Source organism: Drosophila navojoa, chromosome 3, assembly GCF_054131105.1.
Source record: "Drosophila navojoa isolate 15081-1374.11 chromosome 3, UAZ_NAV_1.0, whole genome shotgun sequence".
Taxonomy (NCBI): Eukaryota; Metazoa; Arthropoda; class Insecta; order Diptera; family Drosophilidae; genus Drosophila; species Drosophila navojoa.
Window position 1 is genome coordinate 25,485,146 of NC_142891.1, and position 23,328 is coordinate 25,508,473.

The window sequence follows — 23,328 nt, forward strand, 5'->3', positions numbered from 1 at the left end:
AGATATATTTATATGCCGACATCAATTGGGCACAGCTTTTATTGATTTTGCGTAGCTTAGCACACAATTTTGTTGGCATTCACGCTTTTGTTTTTCAAGAGAACATTTTCTTAGACAGAAAATAAAAAAATCTTTGGTGACACCTTAAACTTTTACAGAAACCTTAAAAAATATTTGTGTATTTCTTTTGTTTTTTTATTTAATTCAATTTTATTTAATTTTATTTTTAGATTTTGTCTAGCCGAAGCTCATTTGTTAACAGAATTTCTACTTATTTTCGTGCATACTTAAAATATTGGCCATGAAACACTGAGCGACCGAGCTTGGAGATATTTTGGTAAACATATGCGAATGGGGCTCAAAGTGAATTATGCTATATAATTTGTCGGCAGGCAGGTGCTGCTCATTAATCTTGTGCTTGCTTTAGAGCTGCCTCTCTCGGCGCTTCTCACTCTCCGCTTAGTTTAGCACACTCTAGGGGCACACCAACACACGCCTACACACCCACACACTCGCACACATAGGCACTCGCTTATGCACAAGCATTTTACGTAGATAAGCTTCTCACTTTTCGTTTCAGCTTTTTTTTCTTGCTTGTCCTACCTGGCTGGTGGTTTTATGCCTAATGGATTTGCGCTTTGATGTGCAAACGGTTTAGACCGTATTACGTCTACGTGTATGTGTATGTGTGTGCGTGTGCGTGCGCGTGTATGGGGTTGAGTGACGTTGCGTTTGTGTGCGTGCGTATTTAAGTGTCGACATTAGAGACCATCACTTGCAGTCCTCAGTGCTATTTTTTCCCTATCATCCTCTCTCACTCACTCACTCTCACTCTCCGTTCTAGCTATGCGACGTACATAAATTTGTTTCGGAATGGCCATATGAGGGCTATGTGGCCATAATTTTAAGCCTCAGCTGATACGTTGTTAATAGCCAAATGCTGGCTGCTGCGTGTGCTTTTAAAATTAACACGAAATAGGGGAAATAAATATGCCCAAAGATTAGATACCCTTTAAATGCAAGAATTATATCATTGATTTAATCTCTGTTTTGAGCTCAGAGTTTTGAGGTCAAATTGGGTGAAAACGTTCTCGTTTTTTAAGAGTTTCCCTGTGTAATTTATTTTCTTCACACGTTAGTATTTTATCAAAACTTTTACCAATTACCATTGAGCTTACCGTCAATTATACCATCGCTATTTGAGTCTTACCTTTGCATTAGATTTAACATTAATTTGACCATTCAGATTATTAGCAGTGAAATATGAATGTTGCCGTCAACATACGAATTCGTTGAGTACCAATTGACATTACCATTATTTTCCAGTCACTATACACTTACCATTTAGTCAATCCCTAACTTTACTTTCCTGCTACCTTTATTACATGGAAAGTCATTTATCTTTTAGCATTCAACATTCCTGAGTTTGCCAATAAAATGAAGTTGATGATAAACTTATAAGATAAATGACGTAGCTGGTGTAGAGTTAATTGCAACATTTATCGTTAGTTCATCATTAAAAATGCCATTAGCCTTGGTAATAAAACTGAATCATTACCTAACAATTAAATTTAGAATCAATTGTGTCTTCGCCGTCAATTGAATCATTAATCTTCACCTTGAAATTACTATTCAACTAAATCCTACATTTCGCTATATTCCAACTTTTACCTTAGCTCTTGATTTCAGCAACCCAAAACTTTATGAATATATATTAAAAAGGCAGACTCCTTCTCCCAGAAGAGTAATTGACACGTTGTTGTTTAGGCATTACCTTCATACGCTGGAAAAAAGAGAACCATGTATGGAATTACTTTATTCCCTCGTGAAAAAATTACCATATGTATGGGTGTACGTGTATAATATTTGTATGTGTGTGTGTGTGTGTGTGTGTGCTGGGTAGACTGCTGATGAAATTTCGCTGTCATCCTTGACATTGCATGTATATTCAAAGAAATTGTATTTTTTATTTTTAAAATTGGAAATTTTTTGTTGTCGCACATACACCACAAATTTTTGTTTGTTTTTGTAATTTGTTTAACATTTAAAAATTTGTTCAAATTGTTGGGCTCTTTTGTAAACATTTTATATATATATATGTACATATATATAGTTGTATACACATATATGTATCTATTCATATTTTTTATTACATTTTGGTATTTGGCATTTTGTTTTATGGAAATACAGTTTCATCTTATCCTTGTGCAATAAATTGATGCAAATTTCTGTGTTTAAATAGTCGATTTTTTTTTAGATATTTTACAAACAATTTTTAATTTAAATTTACATATTTATTCACCTGGAAAGAGCAAGTGCCATTTTTTTTTTTTCTTAAATATTTCTAATTATAAAAATCATTGAACTGTATTTCCGCTCGCCAGAATTCGCATAGTTTGCCCATGTTTTAGATTTAATCAAATTAAATTTTTGCTATGCAATAACGTAATTAATTTGTTTTTAGGTTTTTTTTATCATAACTTTAAAGACAATGTACATTAACAAAATTTTAATTAAATCTGTTCAATTATGTATTTTTTTAATTCATTTAATATATGTATTATGTTCACGGAAATTTGTTTCAATCTGCTTCAAGTAGCTAATCTTTTGGGTTAAATAGAACAAACTATCACTGCGGCTGTTGAGAAGGCTTTAAACAATATATTGAAGCTTCAGTATAAACTATTTAAACCACTCAATAATTAATAAAACCAATTCTTTGTATTATGGTATGGCTATCTGTTTTCTTTAATTTCTTTTTGTTTTTAAAGTGGAGTTCTTTCAATGTAGTAGTAGGTAATTATTAAAATTTACTTTATTTACTGTAAACGAGTTGCTTGAGCCTTTCTAATCATTTATTTACTTAGCTACTTACTATATTTCCTATGACGCATCATTTGAATTCAGTTTACATTGAACTAAATTTTAATCTGCTCTATTTGCTATTTTTTTGTTTTAGGGTGGTTGTTTTCTCTCCATATCTATCAAATGTTTTTTTTTTTTTCAAATTCTTGAATTTTCATTTTATTTTCAGTTTCACATCAAAAAACTATAAGTATTGGACCAAAAATTACGTTTGAACCTCAGATAAGTTTGAATGGACATGCGCTATATAAGTTCTGTACTTTTCTTGATACCTTGCCCTAAAAACTAAATGTATATTTACAACAAATTTCATTTTCTTTTGACACTTTCGATTTTACATTGAGATAAACCACATAAATTGAGTAAAATATTAAATGGTCAAAAACTGTTGACCAAAGATATATGTTTTTCTATACACATCTATATGTTTGTATAGGATCTGCAGCCATGTCGTTGTCTGTGCAAACGCAAAGAAATGCAAAGGAAATAAAAAAGTGGAATGAAATTAAGTTTGGCGCCATTATACTTTTAGCCATGGTCGCCATTGTGTCGACATTATTGTTTATACCCTGTAAAGGCTCATGGTAGTCGAGGAGACTATGTGTGAATCCAATTAGAGATAATGCTTGCCTTTCTTTAAAAGAGAAGAGTTTAAGAAAGTAAATATGAAAACTGAACACAAAGACAATAAGAGGAATAAACAAATTCAAAATAAACATATAATAAGCAATGACCATTATAATAATTATTATAAAGATTATTAATATATATGAGAATTGTAATAAGGGTATAAGGATTAAGGAATGTGATTATTCTAAATGCAAATAAATTGCTGAATTAAATATTCTTTTAATAATTGTATTTTTAAATATAAATTTCGTAAGCCATATAAAAGTATCCATGGCTTATACCCCATTGCCGACCCGTTTCTAGGATATTATCAAGCTAAGCATTCCAGTGCAATCTTAGCAGCTATAATTTCTCAGTTCATTGAAATAGTCAGACAGACAGTCCGTGTGATGGTTTTTATTTGAACTTTAGAGATGAAGAGCGGGATAATAGATTGAAATAGATGAAGCTTACTCGGGTGTTAAAATTTATAGTTGCATGTTTACAGGCAGCCAAGGTTTATATAATAAACACCTTGGCAAGTGTCAGCCACAGACAGACAGACAGCCTCACTGGAGAGCAACTTAAGCAGTAGAGCGGAAGCGGAATAGCAATAACAACTCACACTGCTTGACCCGTACAACTCCCCGCTGAATTGCCCCACCCATGTAGACATGTAAGTGGACACGTTTATTTGGATGATATGTTTGCCTTTGTGCACTGTCTGGCTTCGTGTTTGTCTTGGCATGAAAATAGTCAGCCGGGTCCAGTTCAGTTCAGTATCGCCACGCACCGCCCTGCTCCGCTTCTCCGCTCCTCCGCGCCTTCAGTCCGCCGGATGCAGGCATACATATATCTCTGTCAATGACAGTTGTCAACATGACAGTTATAGGGACAACACAAATGTAACGGAAGCTCGCTCGCCTCCATGCTCAAGACATGCTTAGCTCTGGAACAACAAGGCTGGGGCGTGCCCTGAGAAAAACTTTGATTTACAACAGAGTGATGTCGGGCAGCAAATAGCATTTGTTATTGCGATTATTCTCAGAAATAGCTGGTAAGAATCTTTGTTGATTATTCGCATTGAAGAAGGAAAAGCTGACTGAATTCTAGATTCAAATAAGCTCAAGAGCCATCTCTACTAAAGGAATCCGATATTTTTCAAATGATTAGTTTAAATGCTCAACAGGAAATAAATTTTGATAAATATTAATCGAATAAAAGCAAGATATTGTGCAATATTATGCAATAAAAATTGCTTGATTTATTATGAAAAATCTGAATTGCTTTTAAAGCTCCATTCTTGCATTTTACGTAAAATTCGATAAAATAAAGACTAGATTAAATGATAAAATACTATATTTAAAAATATTGTTTAGTCACTCTTCATGGCCCAACGCATCACCAATTTACAGGGTATACACTAATGGCATGGCTTACATTGTTTGCTGTCAATTCGATGCATGGCCGTAGCAAACTCGTATACAAACAATATATAGATGTACATACCTCGACTAGCATGGAAATTCCCACTTGATGGCCAGTAATCAATGCTTGGGACCAACGTAAATGCCGCCAGAGCTGTCGCCGCTTTCCTCAGCCGTGGCGCTCTCCTCCTCCGGCTGGGCCTGCCGATTGCCGCAGGAGACGCCGTTGTTGTTGCTGGTCTCGTACGTATCGCTGTCATCCACCAGACAGCACTCGGCGCAGTCGTCTGTCGATGAGTTGATCTCATCGCTCAGATCGTCCAGCAGCGTCACCTTGGGCGCCATGCTCTGGCCATGCTCGTCGGCACATGTTGGGGCCGAGGCGCCTGCCACGGAGATCTTGATGTTGCAATTGTTCGACGTGGAGGACGACTCCAGCTGCTGATAGTGTTGCGGTATGGGCTGCTGTATGGGCGCATGCGTATGTGTGTGTGTGGCCCGATAGCTGAGATTCGGTGTGCGCTGACCCATGCTGGCCATGCCCGGCGGCATTTGAGTGTGCGTCATGCTGAGGGTGGGCGGCACACTCAGCGCGGTGCCCACATTGGGGCTGTGGCCGTGGCTGCCATACAGCTGTTGCGTATCGGAGGCCAAATTGTGGGCGGTCAGCTGTAGCGGATGCTGATCCTTGCGTTCTGTACACGAGAGAGAGAGAGAGAGAGGGTAAATGGGAGGCACTCAGGCAGTGTCACTGTCGGAAACGGAAGTGTAAGCGCATGTCAGCGCATTGTGCTATCAGCCGGGCACATTGTGTGCTCGCTGCAAGCCAATATTGAACCAAACTGTTATCAGTGCAAACTTTTGCACAGCTGCAGTTGCAGTTCGAGCAAACAATGGCGTAGGTCAACAATGTGGCCCCGACAGCTAACACAATTATCTATCGGAAAGCTATGCGGCCTCTAGCCAAATGATCGACTCACCCAGCGGCGCGGCAGGTTTCGGCTGGAGCGGCAGCATGAAGTCGTGTCCGGTTGTTGCCGCCCTCGGCTGCAGGCTCTGCACGGCGGGCACACTTAAGTAGTCCGCTAAAATGCCAAGAGCAGTTGAATGTATTTTTTAATGTGCTCCAGCCCAAATGTAAACAATGTTAACCAAAAGTTTAACCAACAATGAAAAAAAGAAGAATCAAATACAAATAAAGCAAGAGAAATTGTCAACAATCAGAAATCCGTCGTGGCCATGCGAAAACTTTAGCCAACTTAAGGCACGCAGGAAAATTCCCAACTTTTTTCGTTACAGTTTCTTGTAAAATATTTTGACAAAAGTTTCACAAAAAAAAAAAAAAAAGAAAATAAAAAGGAAATCTTTAAAAAGTTATCAAGTCAAATGCTATTCTCTCTTTTCATTCACTAAGGAAATAAAAATAAAGTTTGAGCTAGTGAAAATGTGCATAATTTCTAGTTGAAAGTGCGCCAAACTTAAATTATTATAAAACTATTTCACACATACTATTTAAATGGAAGATATTATATTATTACATTATAGTAAATATATTGATAATGTAAAGAGCATGACATTTCATTAAAGCAAACTTGAAGTAAAGATGTAGATTAATCATGCCAACATCATTTTATTAAATTTTATCATCCAGAGGACAAGTATAAATATTTTACTACCATTACTTTATTATACTACTACTACTTTTATTTTATTTTTTTTCTATTTTAAACATGCAGAATTTTAATCATAAATATCATATCATATTTCTTGGACAAGCTTAAAAGTTCGTAATAGGTATTTGCAGGAAAAGTGAGTTTTTTTTATATATATTTGCTTTTCATGGACCACATCATATCATATCTAACCATTGCCCATCTGCAAAGCCCTCTTTACATTTAAGAGACCTTTTTTTTGCACTGACATAGTTTGAGTTAAGTAGCAGTTTCACCTCCCCCTGACTCTCCCTCTCTCTCTCACTCTAATGTTCACGCTCTCTATCTCGTTTAGCAACATTTATGTCTTTTGTCCTTCCTCCCTATATTTTTTTCGTTGAGTCTTAAAAAACAGCATATATTTTTCTAGTATAAATATTTTACTTCATACATTATTGATTTATTTGAGCCAATATTTATTTGTTAATATATATTTTTTTGCCATTCAAGCAGAATATTATTTATATTTTCAGCTTAGTGTGTTTCGCTTCCCGTTTTAGCCATAGCATTTAAATACGTGCCCATTATATAACCCATTACCGAACAAATTTTCTTTTCAATTTGGCGCATTTCGCCATTTTCCGACGCCGGCTCTTAGCGGCTTTTCGCTAGCCATTAAAAATGCAGACGTTGGAAAACATGCGCTCAGCCGAGGCGCGCAAAGCTCGTCCAACTGAAGAAGTGTGTGAAAATATTTTTACTTTTGCATTTCTCTCTCTCGCAGCTTTATCCAAGGAAGGAAACAAAATTAATCGATAGGTCGATTGCTTAAGTATAAAAGGAAGCAAAGAAGGAATATAGGAAGACATTTTTGAAGAAAACTTTACAGTTTCGTGTAAATTCAGGCCGACAAATTGCTTAACATAAGGACTCTATCCTGTGTTAGGGTATACAAATTAATTTACGGTACAGCTGCCCAGGCAACACGCACCAAATGGAGCAGCCGCCACGCCCAGCAAATGGGCGTAAAAATAAATAGGGGCATGAAATGTGACCACGTCCAGCAGCACCGAGAGCCTCCGAACCTCCCCACTCCCTTGCCGGCATCCGCATCGTCACTTCGCTCCGAGGTGTTTTCAATGTTGGCTGACGAAATTACATTTAATTTTGCAGGCCTGCACCACTGTGCACACATAAATTGCTGCAACGTCCAACCATTTGCGTGGTGTGCTGCCCATTTTAATGACCACTAGAAGTCGACACAGAGAGCAACCTTGCCACACTTTCACGCCCACCAGCCGACGATGCCTGCTAATGATTTACTTGCTATTTTTATGCTCTTTGTAGCATGTAGCCGGCCGAAAGGGGTCAGGGTTCGCAGCGGACTGTGTCTAAGTCTGGCAGTCACCTAAGTGAATGCCCCAACGCAAGAAAGAAAGAAAGAAAAAATACAACTAACTTGTGCCAAATACTTTTGACTGCAACACGTACTACGACATTTTCCGGTCCAAAGAGAAATCCAATTTTTCACAGCATTCGCAGCAGGACTTGGCCAGGAAGTGCGCCAAAAAGCTAAGGAAGTGGGCGAGGCGTTTAGGCTTGAACTTGTTTAAATATTATAATTAAATTAGGCTTAAGTCTTAGTTGAAATTTCGAATAGATTTTTGTCAGGTATAATTGCCATAAACCTTGCTTATTCCACTTATAAATAAATGATATATCTCTACATAGACTGCATATTTATAGATACCATGTGCATAAGTGGTATATGTTGTAAAATTCTATAATATTATTCGCAATGATTGTTACTCATTTATGGTATAAAAGTAATTCAATCTGTTTTGTGAACGTCTTGAGAAAGTAGTCTGTATATTGCATAAATATTTTTGTGCTCTGATTATAAGTGTATATAAATTCATAAACAATTCATAAAAAATTCTTTTTTGTTTTTGGTTCTATACGAAAGACTTTTATATAGTGCATATATGGTACATATTATATAATGGAAGCTCACGAATTTATTCAACTCTCAAGGCACGATCAAAACTGAGCGCCATTCATTTCCAAATGCAATTAGAATTGGATGTATTGTATATATTATCTACACCCAGAATAAAATTCTATAAATGCATAATATTTGCCGTCAGTCAGTTCATTCATAATTTGATTAACCCCCTGTAATAAAATGAGGAGCTAAAGGGAGGGCATTTTTATCTACCCTTTGCCACTCGTCAAGTTAATCAGAGACAGCGTGAAATGGCTTGAGGGTCCAGTCGGGCAGCTAGAGAAGTTTCGGAAAGCACTTTGCGCTTGACTTGCGCTGCAGTCCTTAAGTCCTTTAATTAAAATGCACATCGAGCAAGCTGTGTGAAACTGAAATTTTTGGACACGTTTTTACATTGGATGGACGTTGAAAATTTTGCTGCTCCCTTTATTATTTTTTATCCAATTTTTTCTCCTTTTTTTTATTTTGTGCAGTTTTGGGCAAATTTTCCACAGCTTTACCGAACGAAGCAAATGGAAAAAGTTTTTCAATTTGTTTGACGGTAAATGAACTTTTCTATGCTGCCAAGCCTTTGCCTCAGTGTGTCTATGTGTGTGCGTGTGTGTGTAAAGACGAAGCTGGGCATTTGAATTATGGCATAAAAGAGGCATTCTGCTATCATAATAAAATTGTAATTAAAATTAAATATAAAATTGGGTAAACGGGTACTTCCAAAAGGGCTGTGTGCAGCCCGTGCAAATGCCGAAAATACGGGCCAAATACGGCAAATGCTTTCTAAAATGCTAACGGAACATCAAAAAATAAAAGAAAAGTTTCGTGCTTATTTTTATTGACTCCGAATGCTCAAGTGACAAAATTATAGCACTCAAATTTATAGCATGCGATAAATTTTAACAAGCCCCCCTCAAGCATGGCCGGCTAATTGTGAGAGAGAGGGAGACAATGAGACAAAGAGATAAAGAGAGAGCTGCTACAATGGGACGCAGGCATCATAAAAGTTTTTGCAAAGCCATTAAAATGAAATTTCGTCGTGTCGTGGCAGAGAGAAGGAAAAAAGGAGAAAAGAAAACATGAACTGATCAAACATCTCAATCCCGTTGCAGGCATGCAGGAGCTTCTATAGGTGCGAGTGGGACAACCAGTGTGTGTGCGTGTGAGTGTGGAAGGAGAGTTGAAAGCAAAGACATGGGGACAAGACAACACTTACAACTGATGTACGAGGGGCCGGCAGCGGCAGCGGCAGCAGCAGCCGCAGCCGCGGCAGAGACAGCGGCCGACAGCGGCAGCGACGTTGTCATAGTCGTTGTTGTTGTTGTTGCCGTCGCTGTGTAGCAGCCGTTCAATGGCGTCGTCAGCGTCATCGACAGCGTCGTCGGCGGCGTCGGTGTCGGCGTCGGCGTCAGCGTCATCGTCGTCTGTGAACAATGGCCATGACTCGCAGCTTGGCCGTGACTGTGGGCGTATGCCGGCGTATGAGCGTGGCAGTTGGCCGCACAGCTCGCTGGCGGCGGTGCCCGGTGCAGATGCAGGCCAATGACATTCACGCCGTTCACATTGCCTAACATTTGCCGCGCACACATACAGACACAAGCGCAAACATAACGCACACACACACATACATACATTTGTAGTTACAGTTACGAGTTACAGTTACAATTTTACGAGTTACATTTACAGTTACAGTTAGAGTTACGAGTTGCAGTTACATGACAGCACGCACACACACAGACACACACATATGAATATGTATATGTATGTATGTAAGTTGGGAGGTGGGAGGGAAGCCAACAAACAATCAAACAAACAAATACACGGAAAACAACATCGAAAAGATTGTGAGGATATGCAAAATATTCAATATAGCGTATTAACACAAACACAGATACACATACTCAAATAAATCATAAAGCACACTAACACACGCTCAAGGGGTTTGCTGATATGTGATTGTGTATGTCTGTTTGAGTGTATTGCATTTGTACGTTGTGTACGTGTTTTGAATGAAAAATTCTTATTGAAAAATAATATTTGCATTTAGCAAATAATCAAATAACCTGAGTGATTAAAACCAACTTAATAATATTATTTTTCAAAAAATTATAAATGAAATATAAACACATACAACATGGAGTCGGAAATTTTACAAACTAATTAAAAATACATATATAATATAAAATTAATTTTAAAAAATAATAAAATATATAATATAAAATTTATTCAAAAAAAATAATTATTCATAATAATAAATAATAAATTAAGAAATATAAGGAGACAAGAAAAATATTTAATGAATAGATATAAAAATCAAAAAACTTTAATAAACAAAACCTACATTTTTATTATAAACATAAAAAACATAAATAAATAAAAAACAAATATGGTAAGATAGGTACAGAATATTTTCCTTTTTTATACAATTTTTTTTTTTAATTTTGTATGAATATTAAAACTATAGAAATTCAAATAATAATATAAAATAATATTAAGCAATATAAACCCAAAAAGAGATCAAATGAAAAGAGATTATAAAACCAAGAACCCTCGTGAGAAATGCCTTTGACTTAACTTGAATAGAAGTTTGACTAGAGGCCAACAAAGCACTCAGGATTAATAACTGCCGAGTTAAGCCACATACGCAGCTGCTTTTGAGTAATAGTTGGAGCATAGTTTGCATATCCTCGCCATAAAAGACGCCCCAGGGAGGCGCCGACACACACGCGCAGCCTCAAAGTGGGGGCGATGCACTGAGCCACTGAAGGGTGAATAAATAATAAAAATAATTAAACAATAAATTGAATGAAATTTGTTTTGGTCGCTGGAGAGAGCTCAGCTGGCTGGCTGGCGAGCATATGTGTGTGTGTGTGGAGCATGTCTGATGTGTGTGTTTATGTGTGTGTATTCGTGCGTGTGTAGAGCAAATTAAGCTGAGCCTGTTTTGTTGTCTGTTTGTGTTTTGGTTGTTGCGAGTTGTGGCCCTGTTGGCTTTTTGGCTAAACACACGAACGAGAAACCAAAAAATGCAACACAACAGCAACCAGCAAAATAAAACCAAGAAGAAGGAGTAGAAGAAGAAGAGGAAAAACAACAGCAAATTATAAACAACTTTTAAGCAACAACTACAACAACAGTTGGGCATGTAAATGGGATAGGCAATCGCGCGAAAGAGCGAGAGAGATAGAGAGACAGAGGAGGAAGCGAGAGATAAAGAAAAAGTTTGTCTGGCACTTACCAATTTTGGCGCTGCCAAACGCATCCTTGAACATGGGCGCGGGCGTTTGCAGCGTGGTATGTGCGCCAACCACACCCCCCACCGTCGGCGTCGTCTGCTTGATGGCGTTCGTGCGGCCGCGATGCGGCGCCGGCGGCTCACGCTTGCGACGTGGCTGCTCCACGGGCAAAACTCTGCGACGTTTCTTGGGCAACTTGGAGCGAGCCTGTTGAGAGTATTTAAAATTATTAGCCACATTTATTATTCTTCTCATTGGCCTGCCCGCCACCTCACCACCACTCACCTGCGTGTGCGAATAGAACATGGAGAAGTTGCTAACGATAACAGGTACGGGTAGGGCTATGGTCAACACGCCAGCCAGGGCGCAGAGTGCACCAACGAACATGCCCGGATAGGTCTTGGGCGCCACGTCGCCATAGCCCACTGTGGTCATCGTGACGATAGCCCACCATAGGCCCAGTGGTATGCTCTTGAATTGATTATCTGGATTGTCCTGCAGCCCAAAGAAATTGAACAAAAAAATAAAAAGTGAAATCGGGGCATCAAAAGTTGTGAGTTGTTAAATACCCTGGCATTAATAATTATTAATTGATACCAGAATGCCCTTCCATTCATGTTAAAAACTCTGTTACAGATAGAGAATGATGTTCAATTTTCTCAAATCGCTGTTGATATACCCTAATATTTCTATTTCGTGAAAATAGCCAGTATAATCATTTTTTGTATAAGTTTAAAAAAAATTCCTGTTAAAGCTGAAAATTAAAATAAAAAGTTTCTACATTGTATCTAACGACCATCAACGAATTTTAAGTATGCAAATTAACAGTTGGAGTGCTAAAACTAACAAACCTTAGCTCATAAATATTAAAAAACCAGATTTGCTGTTTACTGTTAAATATCTGTTAACAAAATGTTAGTCCTTTTATTTGCACCATATTAATTACTTTCGGTAGGATATTTTAACAGTGAGTCCTCCTCTCAAAATATCTTAAATTGCTATAGGGTGCTCGAGTAGTCAGTCAGCCGCAGTCAATCTGCTTAACAATCTAGGGACACAAAAGCCGCACAGCACATGCTCCAACATAATTGTGTAGTATACATTTGGGAGGCATTGTACAATAACAATAGAGCACAACAATGGAAAAGAAATCGTTGAAGTAGCTGAACAACGAGATAAATGCAACGAACTTTTTTATATTAAAAATAAATTCAACAAAAATATATAATCTAAAACGTATATTGTAAATCATGAGCTGAGATGGAATTTCTTAAAATTTTTCAAATTTGTTCCATACGCTTCTCGGGAATAAAAAGATTCATAATAAAATGGCAAGCAATAAGGAATATTTCAATGGCTTCATGTAACCAATAACTTAAACAGATGCAGAAATATAGCTATCCGAAATACTCTCACTCCTGATGGGTCACCCCACTCATACATATTAGAAGCTAATTTACATTTTTACACCAGCCCACCTGCAATTTTTCAGCATAATACGCCAGGCTGGCGAAGAAGACAATGCCCAGAACGAGAAAGAACACAAGCAGCGTCAATTCCTTGGCCGAGGCCTTGAATGTGTGTATGAGTATACGTAATCCGGGCGAGTGACGTGTAAGCTTGAAGAGACGCATAATGCGCACTATGGAGAAGGCCTCCAGCAGGCCCGTATACTCGCCCATGCGTTGCATAACATCCGTATAAAAGCTGAGCGTGGCCGTGAAATCAATTATGTTCACCGGTGACTTGATGAACTGCCACAGATTGGGTGAGACCTGTGAAAAGAGTTGGAGAATACGAGAATACGATACAAATATATACAGTGCGCTTTATAATGATAGTTTTCTAAATTATGCCGAGCCAAGTCCTACAATTTGAACTCGAAACTCTGTTTAAATTTTTTTAAATATACTTACAATGAGCCTAATGACCACCTCGATGAAGAACCAGACATTGCACACGAGCTCCACGTAGAAGAACGCCTTATGTGGCTGGCCATAGGTCTCGATCCAGCCATGTTGTCGTCCTGCGTCCTGACCCAGGAGTTTCTGTTCGAGAAATTCATTGAAAGTGTTTGTCATATTGACATCGCGTTTCAGACGCTGTCGCCCCTTCATGCTGGCTATGGGCGTGGCTTGGGCAGCGCTCAGATTGCCGCTGCTGTAGCTCGTATAGTTCGTGACACGAAATGTGGGACCAATACTGCCGCTAGGTGGCGTTATACTATGCTGATGGTATTGATGTTGCTGTTGCTGCTGCTGCTGATGCAGCTGCGATTGCTGATGAGGTATGGGCGACGCAAGCGGATCGTGGCCAGCGGAGCCGCTGTAGCTGGTGGGCAGGTCCACTCGAAAACCAGGATGGGTTTTCAGGCAGAATGATATCACAGAAACAAATATAAAGAATACCGACATGCCAGCAACAAACTGAAAAGCGAATGCGAATTATATTTATGAATGAAACAGTTAAGATAATTTTATATATAATGAGTTTATATACCTTAGCGCCCGTTGAACTAGAGGGCTCATCGAACATGGCCCAGATCTTGGGCTTCAGACGCTGCCAACAGTTAAGCTCGCCATTGCTTAAAGCCTCCTCGAAGCCAAACAGACGCGCTATTTGCTCCTCCGTAGGTTTCTCATTTTCAATATCTAGTTTATCTAATATAGCTAAGGTGTTCTGCAAGGGCATGCAACATAGAAGTTCTCATAATTCTCAGCAAGTTTTATATTTTTGGTAATGTTACTCACTTGCGTATCGCGATGTATGCTATAAGTTGACCAGCAGCATGGTTCTACCTGATTCGAATCGAGGCCCCAGAACTCCAGTTCCTCCTCAAACAGCGGACCGCACACATCTGTGGGATAATGCAGTTTGCCAGTTCTGAAAATAAAAATTTTAAAAAGGAAAAATAACAATAATAAATATACTAGTTTTAGTACATATTGTAGAAAATACATTCATATTATTATTATATAAAACATAAAAATATGTGTTTATTTATATATATTGTATATAGAATAATAAACTTCGTTTGTAAACATATTGTAGAAAACATCTTTTACACTAATTTAATAATATTTAAATCAACTACATACTTAATACATAATAATGTTTTGCTTGTTAAGTCTTATTATAACAGTTAAATCAAATAATAATTATTTTAATCGCTATAACCATAATGATCGATATAGTGTAGTAACATGAAAATGATCATCAATAAAGCAAAAATAATTATTATAATTCGATATTATAATTCTATTACGCATTTATTGTATACATAATGATGATAGCACAATGATCATTAGTCGAACTGAGATTATTATTATTATAATAATATATTATAATTTCAAATGGTTTATACCAATTATTTATTTGTTATCAATTTTTTTATGTATTCTGTATTATATTATATTTATTATATATTATATTATATTATATTATATTATATTATATTATATTATATTATATTATATTATATTATATTTAATAATTTTAGTTATTTAAATATTTATTTCACACAAATCAAATGAAGAAGAATAGGAAGGGTTGCACTGCACTGCACGGCTGATCACGAGGAAGAAAGGAATACGACTAAAAATCCGCTGCAAGTAACTCGCCTTTATATACGGAACGAGACTCCCACTCAAAATCGAGCTGTTACTCTTGAGGATTCTCATTGGGTAAGTTTTGATACTCATTCATTGGAGTTTGAATGTAAGAGTAGTGCAGGAAGGTATACTTATAGGTTTTTCAATACAGTGCCACAAGAAACACATATGTAAAATATTATATGAATTCATAATATATATTATTGTATATGTATAAACAAGGAATTTTATATTTGTTGTATAATTTTTTAGGAACTACGCAAACCTAAGGGAAGAAAAAATAGAGTGCAAATAAAGTGCATACAGACGGACCATCTTCCGCTTTGAACAAGTTCAAGTTCTCAATGGAATCAAACTCAGAGGCATGCCACGCCTTCTTCCGCAATTCAAGTTCTCAATGGATTTATGCAAATTCAAATATAAATTATATTACAAAATAAATAAATTTAAAAACGTTTAATCTATAAATCAACAAAATAATAATTTGTTAGCAATATATGCATATCGGGCATATTCATTGCTAAGATACACCTCATTCTCACAGCAGCACCGCCTGTGTCCATTGTTTTATTATGACCTGTGCAGGTGCAAAAAGGAACAAGCGGAAAAAGGAAACTGAAATGCGGCTTGTTTTTCATGTGGTGCAAATTGCTGCAAATGGTTGCACGTGCGTGAGGCATGTTGCCTGATGAGGCAGATGCGGATGCGGAGGAGGAGGCTGCTCGAGCTCGGTTTTCCGTTCTTTTTTTTGGCTAACCAAGGACATGGACCTGTCCGCAGCAACTGGCCAAGTTGTAATACCATATCAGCTACTGGACAGCCGTTGTCTCTTTGTGGCAGCGCCCTGTGTGGCAGCGGCAGCTATGCGAAATAAAAGTAATCGCATCTCTCGACAGGCTGCTATACGTATATATATTTTTCTTTTCATATATGTTTTTATACCCTGAACCCATTGAAAATGGGAAATCAGGGTATAATGGTTTTGTTAAAATGTATGTAACAGGCAGAATGAGGCGTGGCAGACCCCACAAAGTATATATATTCTTGATCAGGGCGACGAGCTGAGTCGATTTAGCCCTGTCCGTCTGTCTGTCCGTCCGTCCGTCCGTCCGTCCGTCCGTCCGTCCGTCCGTCCGTCCGTATGTTTGAACGCGTCGATTTCAGAAGATATAAGAGCTAGAGACTTCAACTTTTTTTTAAAATGTCCGTAAAAACAGCGCGCATATCGAGTTTTTCACTAAAAAACGATAACTCATTCCGATAGTTTTTTATCGATAAAAAACCTTATCGTAGATCACTTAAATAATTATATCTCTTACATCTTTCAAGCTAGAGTCTCCAAATTTAAAATGTATATTAAGATGTATTTTAGACAATTTCGGTTTTTGTTAAAATTTACCCCCACCCCTAAATCCACCCCCTCACCCTCATCTTTGTAAAAGTCGTATATCAAATACTAGAGACTTGTGCTTCGGTATGCACATACATTTAAACATCATGATTACGTTCTGTAAGTTTCATTACGATCGTACGTCTAGAAATTAAATTATTCAACAAATAAGTTCTCATAATATTGCCAACACTGCAGCGCAACCCAAGAGCAATAGGTTATAAATTTATAACTCCTACATTTTTAGAGCTATAGTCTCCAAATTTTAAAAGTATATTCCAATGCATTTTATACAATTTCGGTTTTTGTTATATTTTGGATACCGGCTCCAAATTCACCAGAATCCCCAGTGAAGGTCAGATTCTAGTATAGCTAATTGTGAATGATTTGATTTGATGTTTTCTTTTAAATGCCAAATATTCAATAGAATATGTAGATCATATGCTGAAAGTTTCATTAAATTCGGTTTAGTCAATCGACGTTAAAAAATAACAAAATGTTTGGCCAATTAACAAACGCACGTGCTGCAGCAACAGCAGTTTTCCAATACGTGTGCACACATACATTCAAACATCTTCTAGCACATTCTTTGAATCACATCAGCAGTTAGTTTCGTTTAGTTCTGCTAGATGGCGTTGCATCAGTGAATCTATTTCAGCTTTGACATTGCAAATGAGAACAGAGGAGTGGCGTCATGGTAGAGGGCGCGGCGCTCGATCGCGAGGTCCCCGGTTCAAATCCTGCTGGGCGTATTGTAGTTTTCTTTTAATTGCTTCAAAACTTTTATATATTTGTGATTAAATTTCTCTTATATTTTTTCAAAAATCGAAATTGAAATTTTAACATTTTTATTAGTTTGGTTGTTCTTGCACATTCTTAAAGTCACATCAGCAGTTAGTTTGACTTAGATTTGGTAGATGGCGCTGTAGCAGTGAATCTATTTCAGTTTTGACATTGAAAATTAAAACAGAAGGGTGGCGTCAAGGTAGAAAGCGCGGCGCTTGATCACAAGGTCTCGAGCTCAAACCCGGAGCGTGTCGGAATTATCTCTTTTAATTGTTTCAAAATTTTTATTTATTTAATTAAATGAGTTTTCTATTTAATTTATATTTTTAAATACATCGAAATTGAAATTTGAACCATACTAAATGTGCTTTTCTATTATTTTGGTTCAGGGTAGTATCTAGTCGAGCACTCTCGACTAGAGTTTTCTTACTTGTTTTTTTACGTCCTGGCTGGCTGATGGCCATATGCGGCATATGCATCCTGAGCTGGTTCCTTTTGTGCATATTTTATGCAACTTTTCTTTGGCAGCTTTTGTTGCGCTGCTTTTTCGTGTGCGCCAGCCCCCAAATCATTTCGTGCCCCGAATGTTGAATGCCCCAAAATACGAAATAAAAACCCATAAAATTGGTTAAAAAAAAAAAGCGAAATTAAGCTAAGACCCGAGCTATGAGTCCAACAGAAAAAAGAAAATAAAAATAAATAAAACGAACGCTCAAGGCCATTATGAATGCGGGAGGACATGTGAATTGCGGCTTTTATTATGCGCGATATGTCACGCCCACTTTACATACATACATTCACGAGCCCAGCGTGCCCAATCCATTTGATCTGTCCAACTGCAGTGCACCTTTTTTAATTAAATTGATAGCGCAATTAAGAAGGCAATTCGATAGTTTTGAAAGGTATTTATATTGCAAGATTATTTATAGCGGCGAATATAGACTTAAGGATTAAATGATAGACAGCAAATGTAGAATGAATATCGTGATAAAAATGAGTTTACTTTAAAGAGAGATGAATCGCATAGAAATGCATTATATAAAAATATGTTCTTTAAAAATCTTTCACAGTCGAGTCTCGATAACGGTTACCCCGATAAATAGAAAATCCCTATAAATCCAACAACATTTTATACCCTTTAAATAAATCATTTATGTTTAAAGCTATAGTTTCCATAGCTCACACAACAATAACAGAAGCTCAGAAGTAAATAATCTATATCGATGAATTTCATATATTAGAAATGCATAGAAAAGCGAAATACGTTAAAAATTTAATATACATATTCAAGTTGTATATTTATTTATACTTTTTTTTTAACTTAGTGCTGTCATTATATTTATAAATTAACATTGCATAGAATCCAAATGTGCCTCTAGGGGCATCAAAAAATATTAAATTTAAGTTCCCATTGGATTCAATTTAAATCGGAAATAAAACCGCATTTTCACAATTATTAGATTATGAAAGTATCTGTATGTATATGAATATTATGTACATGTATATGTATATACAGTACATAATGTATTTATATTCAATATTCAAATCTAATAACATTTCTCTTTTTGCGTCTCCAAGCACAAGTTTTGGGTCATAAATATGGAATTCTTGTGAAAGCAAGCAGGAATACGCAAATTGCTTTAGCAATTGCAAAATGCTTCTGGCGTGTACATAATTCGATTGTGCAACCGCTGTACAGCACATAGAGATAAATATTTATATATATGCATATATATATATACATATATAGGGTAATAAATGTATATGGGGGTAGCTTGCTTATATTTCTCAAAGCTATGCTTTGCTTTGATATCCTCTTGGCAACTGCGAGTTAATTGAGTTGGAAAAACTGTTTGCCAGTGCCCATGGCAATAAGGGGGTTCCACTAATCAATAGTGCAGATAACCGTTAGATCTAAGCATATATGTATGTACCTGATGCTTGTGTAAGGCAACAGCATGTTAATAAAAACATTCTTTAACACAATTTGTGAAAAGTGAAAAAAGACATTTTCTGATTTGTTAAGAAAATTCCTAAAGAAGAGCGTCTTTATGATTTGTTCAAAAGAACAGCTTTCACGACATTTTGCCATTGAAAATGTGTATAATAGAACTATGGTGTAACCTTAGTTCCCAATCTTCCCCTGTAATTCAAAAGCAAATGCCGTATAATAAAGATTAATTTATATAGAATTTTAAGACTATCAGTTACCATAAGTTTTATTGAAACTGTCTTGTTTATTGGTATCACAAGTGATTAAATATGGCTTTAGTTTTCAACACGCATGCAAATATAAAAGCTTCTTAAACTATATTTTCTCTACTTAATTATTGAATCTTGTTGGCCTGTGTAAACGCATCCAAGTTGCCTTCAACAAGTTTTGTTTGGCGTAAAAGGGGAAAAAATCGTGTCATTAATCTTGCCGTAAGCTATGGTATTGAAGAGTGGAAACCTCGCCCACCGCCATAGCTCCACCCGCCACCGCTCCACCGCCAACTAGCTCACAATTTATCCTTGCCAACTAATGAGCGTTGAGCTTTTCTTGCGAAAGCGAAGCCCAAGAATTTTGATAAACTTTGCAGCCGAAAAAGTTGAGATTTATGACTGCCTGTATTTAGCTTGAGGTGCATAATTAAAATATAAGCTCACTCATACTCTTACTCGTATTCCTCTTTTGATTTTATTTTATTTTGCTTGCTTTCAAGTCAAGGTAAATGCGCTGGAGTCGCCAAAGATTAATTACCCTGGTGAATATACTAATTAAATTGCTCCCAAAGTGGCTATAGCGATGGAGATGTCATCATCTGTTCCTCAACAAAGTTGATCAACTTTACCAAACTTTGAGATGCTTGTATGCAAAATTAAGAAGGGTGGTGTAATTCGTGTGATAATGACTGCAACTAAATACATTGCGAGTGCTTATGGAGCAGAAAATTGTCTTTATTACACTATAATTTTTTATATTTTTGTAAGAAAAGCAAAAACTAATATAAAAAAAATTAAAAAAAAAAATAAATAAAATTAAAAAAATGTCTTGATAAATAAATAACAAAATTATAATAATAATTTTAATAAAATGAATAGAAAACAAATAAAAAAAAAAATAAAACAGATGAAGAAATATATTTTTTAACTATGCATAAAAATATATATTTATTTATATACATATATATAATTATTAGAATAATAAACAAAATAAAGGTACAATTATAACAATTAAAGTTCAATAAAAATATAAAGTGTATCTATTTTTTGTTAAAATAACTAATATAAGGCAATAAATATAATTAAGTGTATCAAATAATAAATATAATGAATATAATACATTTATATCATTCGAGCTATGTTTCTTCTTGGGTCCAGCGCTACGTTTAATTAGAGAGTGCCCAATAGAGTGGCTTTTAAGAGATTTATGTTTGTAAATGTATTTCAATCATGCGTTCCGCATTCTCTTTATTCTATACTCGCACGGCACATCGGCTGAATCATGCTAAGTCGGCACTCGAGTGCAAGAGAGAGATCGTTCGATTAGGGCAGATGCTCGTTCGTCGACAGCTCTGCAAATTTGTCTAAATCGACTAAGTATATTGATGTGTGTGAAGAAGTGTAGAACAAGGCAAAGCAAAGTCGCTGGCTTGCGACTTGAGTAAATTCAATGCGAGCAATAAAGTAAACAAGTAAGATCTGAAATCTGTTTGAACTGATTCAAAGCTACTCGGATAAAATATATAATAATTATAAACTACTTATATTCAGCTACAGCCAAAAGAAACCTTAAAATTCATATAACATTATTGCATAAAGCCAATCAAAGCCATTTAACTCACCTGTAATAATTGAGTATTTGCGTAAAGACGCCCGGATGGCGATCGAAGAAATATTCATTGAGCACCGGATCATAATTAGCCAGGGCTTCGGTCAGGCGTGAGAGGCGCGTTGCAGGTATTTTCTTAAGCGTCGCCTTGTAGGTTTCATATCTGCAATAAAGGAGCAAAGTGAGCCAATAAATTCAACTGGATTTGCATGCAAATTAACTGCAGTGCGCATACGCCCCGCTGGCCCAATATAACTTTACAAATTACCATTTCCATAACTCTATCTGCCCCTCACTCTCACACAGCATGTATCTCTGTGTTTGCGCGTAGTCTTGACCCTTTCGCATTGGCCATTAAATCAAGCCACAAAAAATTATACGTAACACAATTCGCTTCGGTCGGAATCTTACTACCAAAAAGTGAGTGATAAAAAATTCACTTGGTGTGGAGCGCGGAAGCAGGACGAAGACAAGGCTAAGTGTAAGTAAAGCCAGCTATAAGCCATTTGCATACATTCTGGCATTTGTGCTGACCTTTTTTTTGCTCTTTTGGCCATCATAGATGCTCCCTCTTTACTTTTATTTTCGCCAAATTTATATATAATGCATAGCATCGTGCAATGCGCACACATTAACCCTTTGCTTAGGTTTGCTTTTGGCCCTTAAACCGATGATTTGGCGCTAATGCCTCCATGCTAAGTAAATAATAAAGTTGTGCATTGGCTTTATAGTATATGTCTTACATAAATCTGTTTTCTCTTATTTGCTAAGTAAATGTTGTGAAATATTTAAGGTAAAAAGGTGTTTAAAAAAATTCCTAATGGCTTTCAAGCTCTTGTTGACTTACAATAATCTAGTTTGCATACTTTATATATACTCATTCATATACATATACAAAATTGTATGTAGTCTTTAAATCCTTCATATGTTTCTATCTATAAAACCAAACTTTTGCAAACTCCTCACGAACAAAAATTATTTTGTAAAGTTTGTATCTTTTGAAAGCCTTTGTTCACTCCAAATACCCTACCGTACATTTTTTTTATACAATATATTTGTATATATCTATATGTATGTGTGTGTGTATGTCTCTCTTAAGCTGTCGATAAAGTTCCACCTGTGCTAACGAATGCCACATTGTTGCTGAAACGAATTGAATTTCCGACTTTCACAAGATATAATTAAATTCAATTAACTTAATTTCCAGCAATTTATTTTAAATTTAATTTCGCATTTATAACACGTGCCACGGCCTCAATATCTGCGTTGACATCCTGCATTTGGGAGAGCAATTCATATGCGTTTCGTGCTTTACTGTCAAATTGTTTGTATGGGATAAATTAAATATTTCATCCGACTGTTAAGAGCAGCCGGCAACAGCAAAAGCAAAAGCAATGGCAATGGCAATGGCAATATCACAAATGCGAACCGACGCACAACAATTGCCATTAACATTTATTAAGGCCGTTTGATTATGGTAATTGACCCTGGCAGCTACAGGCGGCTATCGATAGTGGACAGGGTCCTACGCATAAAAAACATACCCACCCAAAAACATTCATTCATTCACTCAGTTTGCCAGGAGATTAGGTTTTCTGATTGGAATTCGAGCGACGCTGCGTATGGGTGATAAATACTCAACGAATATGTATGTATATCCGGGCGATTATATTTGACGTAGCTTATAAAAATACATAAATAACACGAAAAACGTTCCTTTGGATTCCTACATCTTGAAATATTTTCATTAATAAATAAATTTCACACAACTAATGCTTCAGACATTCCCGACAAGCCATCATAATAACTCACAAAATTAATAAATAAATTACAAACAATTTGCATTCAATAATTTGCAAAAAGTCCATACTGAATGTTATTTATTCTCTTCCATTTATTTTGAGAATCGTTTAGCTTGCACTCCCCCATGCTCAGTTTGTGA

General features: G+C 36.4%; 2 protein-coding genes across 4 annotated transcripts in view; one reads left to right on the forward strand and one right to left on the reverse strand.

Annotated features, from left to right (window-relative positions):
• kuz (zinc-dependent metalloprotease kuz) overlaps positions 1-23,328 on the forward strand; it is a 274,041-nt gene that overhangs the window by 22,394 nt on the left and 228,319 nt on the right. The window lies entirely within an intron of this gene.
• Positions 2,164-23,328, reverse strand: part of Shawl (Shaw-like) — a 41,510-nt gene continuing 20,345 nt past the window's right edge. Inside the window, exons 2-12 of one of the 3 annotated variants that reach the window (XM_089257460.1) lie at positions 21,400-21,549; positions 14,536-14,668; positions 14,285-14,464; positions 13,702-14,211; positions 13,264-13,560; positions 12,071-12,280; positions 11,788-11,992; positions 9,766-10,116; positions 5,882-5,986; positions 4,984-5,596; positions 2,164-3,322 (exon numbers count right to left, since the gene is read on the reverse strand). In XM_089257460.1, the coding sequence (XP_089113586.1) occupies positions 5,022-5,596; positions 5,882-5,986; positions 9,766-10,116; positions 11,788-11,992; positions 12,071-12,280; positions 13,264-13,560; positions 13,702-14,211; positions 14,285-14,464; positions 14,536-14,668; positions 21,400-21,549 (2,716 nt within the window). In that variant the 3' untranslated portion in view covers positions 2,164-3,322; positions 4,984-5,021. Of the gene's footprint in view, positions 3,323-3,854; positions 5,597-5,881; positions 5,987-9,765; positions 10,117-11,787; positions 11,993-12,070; positions 12,281-13,263; positions 13,561-13,701; positions 14,212-14,284; positions 14,465-14,535; positions 14,669-21,399; positions 21,550-23,328 lie in introns of those variants that run through there. The other 2 variants (XM_089257459.1, XM_030386657.2) reach the window with 2 other exon arrangements.